The sequence below is a fragment of the Cebidichthys violaceus genome, unplaced genomic scaffold (assembly GCF_023349555.1).
Source record: "Cebidichthys violaceus isolate CVI_PGR_0920_01 unplaced genomic scaffold, fCebVio1.0.p SCAF_183, whole genome shotgun sequence".
Classification (NCBI taxonomy): domain Eukaryota; kingdom Metazoa; phylum Chordata; class Actinopteri; order Perciformes; family Stichaeidae; genus Cebidichthys; species Cebidichthys violaceus.
The window spans coordinates 4,971-7,500 of record NW_027176354.1 but is presented as its reverse complement, the minus strand read 5'-3'; the positions used below and the strand labels follow the sequence as shown (position 1 = coordinate 7,500).

The 2,530-nt window shown below is 49.8% G+C and overlaps 2 protein-coding genes across 5 annotated transcripts in view; one reads left to right on the top strand and one right to left on the bottom strand.

Moving 5' to 3' along the window:
* epn2 (epsin 2) overlaps window positions 1–144 on the top strand; it is a 17,099-nt gene extending 16,955 nt beyond the window's left edge. For all 4 annotated transcript variants that reach the window (XM_068712919.1, XM_068712918.1, XM_068712916.1 and 1 more), the window contains one exon: window positions 1–144. This exon is cut by the window's left edge and continues 3,662 nt beyond it. The gene's annotated coding sequence lies outside the window, so the exon portion shown is untranslated.
* Window positions 145–219: 75 nt separating this feature from the next.
* On the bottom strand, window positions 220–2,329 carry b9d1 (B9 protein domain 1). The gene is made up of 7 exons (XM_068712920.1): window positions 2,120–2,329; window positions 1,963–2,031; window positions 1,615–1,726; window positions 1,371–1,467; window positions 1,166–1,228; window positions 713–780; window positions 220–429 (listed from the first exon to the last, which is right to left on the bottom strand). Exons 1-7 carry the CDS (start codon window positions 2,180–2,182, stop codon window positions 293–295), a joined length of 609 nt encoding a protein of 202 aa, XP_068569021.1. The 5' UTR covers window positions 2,183–2,329; the 3' UTR covers window positions 220–292.
* Window positions 2,330–2,530: the final 201 nt, after the last annotated feature.

Sequence of the window (2,530 nt, the reverse complement as noted above, 5' to 3'; positions counted from 1 at the left end):
AATGGTTTTTTTTTTTTGTAGGAAAAGTCACCGTGGTATTTTAACGGCATCTAAACGACCGAAACGCGGCGGGACGAGGACGACTGTAGCTGCGTCGGTTCAAACTAAATAAAATGTGTATCACTTCAGCTCCGTCGCTCCAGAGTCCGCCTCCGTGTTTTCCTTTCAACCGCACGTCCACACCACGTGCAACGCTCAATACATTCAAACGGGATCGGGTCAGAGGTAGTGTATTTATTTCTTTTAAAAAAAGTAGAAAACAAATGTGGAAATACATCAAAGTAAATGTCAGTCAAACGTTGTGCGGTCGTTCCTCCGTCGACCATCCAGACGCGGCGGACGGTCCGGTGTCGTAGCCCAGCTTCTTCATGTCTTTGGTGATGATGTGGAAGGAGACGGTGACGAAGCCCTGGGACCGAACCCGCGTCACTGCAACACGCGGAGAACGTATGGGACGGAAGATGACGTTTACTTAACAACGTGAGGAAGACGACGGAAACAACTTGAGCCTGATGATGTACCGTGAGCAAGCTACACATGCTTTCAGACCACAGCTCCGGGTGTTCCTATTGTACTGGTCCAAGTCAGCTCAACAGTAACCCTTCTTATGAGTGACTCATTGTAAAAAGGTCTGCTTCAAGGAGCGTGTCCCAACATGTGTTTCTCAGTCACTGTTAATACATGAATACAGACGGAGAAATGCACAACGAACCTTCTCTGCCTTCACCCTGGGCCACGACTTTAGGGTCTGTGTACTCAGGCCTCCGCCCCAACAGCCAGCTGAGAGAGAGAGATGGATGTATTAGTCCTATCGTGTTAATGTGTGTGTGAGTACAACTAGGAAGAGCGCATGAGCAAGAGAGCGCCACTCACATCAACTTATAACACTTTCACAGGTCAGATACTAAAGGTCCAGATGTGCACCTTTGCCTCTCTAATAGCAGAGAGAGAGGGAGAGACGGAGGGAGGGAGGGAGAGAGAGACTGAGAGGGGTAGAGAGAGAGACGGAGGGAGGGGGAGAGAGAGATGGAGAGAGAGGGAGGGAGGGAGGGGGAGAGAGACAGAGGGGTAGAGAGAGAGACGGAGGGAGGGAGAGAGAGAGATGGAGAGAGAGAGGGAGGGAGAGAGAGGGGGAGAGAGAGAGACGACGGTCCACACATCGTACCTCGTGAATTTCTGAAGTCTCCATGTGGGCTCGGGGACAAACATGGCGATGGTTCGTGTGTGTCTGAGAAGTGAAATGACAGAATCTTCTCAAACGGACGGTAAACAAGAACCGGTCGCATCAATGCAGCACCAGTCCAACTCAAAGGTGTGCCTTGGGTCGACCGACGAAGATTAAGATAAGTAGTAGTGAAGGTGATACTGACTGTCCGGGTGTGAAGGGGATGTGTGTCGCTCCATAGCCTCTGACCACGTCGTTGCCAAACACATCTGGACCGTACACACTCACCACCAGCTGAGGCCCTGAGTGATGCAAGTGACGTCATATAGTCATAGTGTAATTTATACTGTGTGTGTGTGTGTGTGTGTGTGTGTGTGTGTGTGTGTGTGTGTGTGTGTGTGTGTGTGTGTGTGTGTGTGTGTGTGTGTGTGTGTGTGTGTGATGCTCACATCCAGAGGGGTTCGTGCTCTTGAACGTCGTCTCCAGTGGGAAGTTCCATATTAACTTGTGTGAAGACTGACTGCCTTTACATGTGATCTGAGTGATGCCTTCCTCCAGCCCCTGCAGACAGACAGAGTCACGGTAAACACGAGTACGAGGATGTGGGGGGGGAAAAGTTATGTGTTGACAAAATGGACAAACTTCAATCTATAATGTGAGATAATAAGTACTTTGTTGCTCTGCAGAGGAGCTTCTACATGCACTGCATTGGTTAGTTTAACTAGCTAACCAGCGGGGGTTAGTTAGCGGTGTGTAGAGTAGTTAACCATTCCTCACATACGGGAGCCTCTACTCACCGAGGTGGGAGCCCAGTCGTGTCCGTAGACAAAACAATATTTGCAGTACAAGTTGTCGTACTCTGGAAACTGAAAACACAACATTGCCTTTATTTGTACGGTTGACATTAGCTGCTAGGCTAGGCTAAATTAGCTGCTAGGCTAGGCTAACACTCACGTTTGCTCCCTCAATCTGTCCGTTAACCGTTAGAAGAAACACGGACGGGTTGCTCGTAGCCATCGCGGCTTCCGTAGGCAACCTGGAGATTTGATTTTTTTTTTTTTGCTTTATGGAGCAATTTGAACCCAGTTTAGAAGAATCCTGACAGCAGAACAAACCCAAACCTCTATCTGTTGCTAAGGCGACAGATGCTGCTGCTCCTCCTCCTCCTCCCCCTCCCTACGGCTCCCCGCGAGGCTCATACCGAACGGAAAGCGCCGAAGCGGTGAGCGAAGTAATCCACAAGATGGCACCAGTGTAGCGAGAAAAACAACAAGCGACGCTGTTCAGGGTTCAGTCGCACCTGAAGCAAACGCTGCCTCCACCTGGACCGGAAGCTAACGTGTACACCGTGTCTGTCATTGTTAC

Excerpts from the sequence above, each read along its gene's own strand:
- b9d1 (XM_068712920.1), bottom strand. The coding sequence starts at position 2,182 with ATGGCTACGAGCAACCCGTCCGTGTTTCTTCTAACGGTTAACGGACAG. Across the intron at positions 1,727-1,962 it reads ACGACTGGGCTCCCACCTCG|GGGCTGGAGGAAGGCATCAC; the intron begins GTGAGTAGAGGC and ends GTCTGTCTGCAG. Across the intron at positions 430-712 it reads CCAGGGTGAAGGCAGAGAAG|TGACGCGGGTTCGGTCCCAG; the intron begins GTTCGTTGTGCA and ends CGCGTGTTGCAG.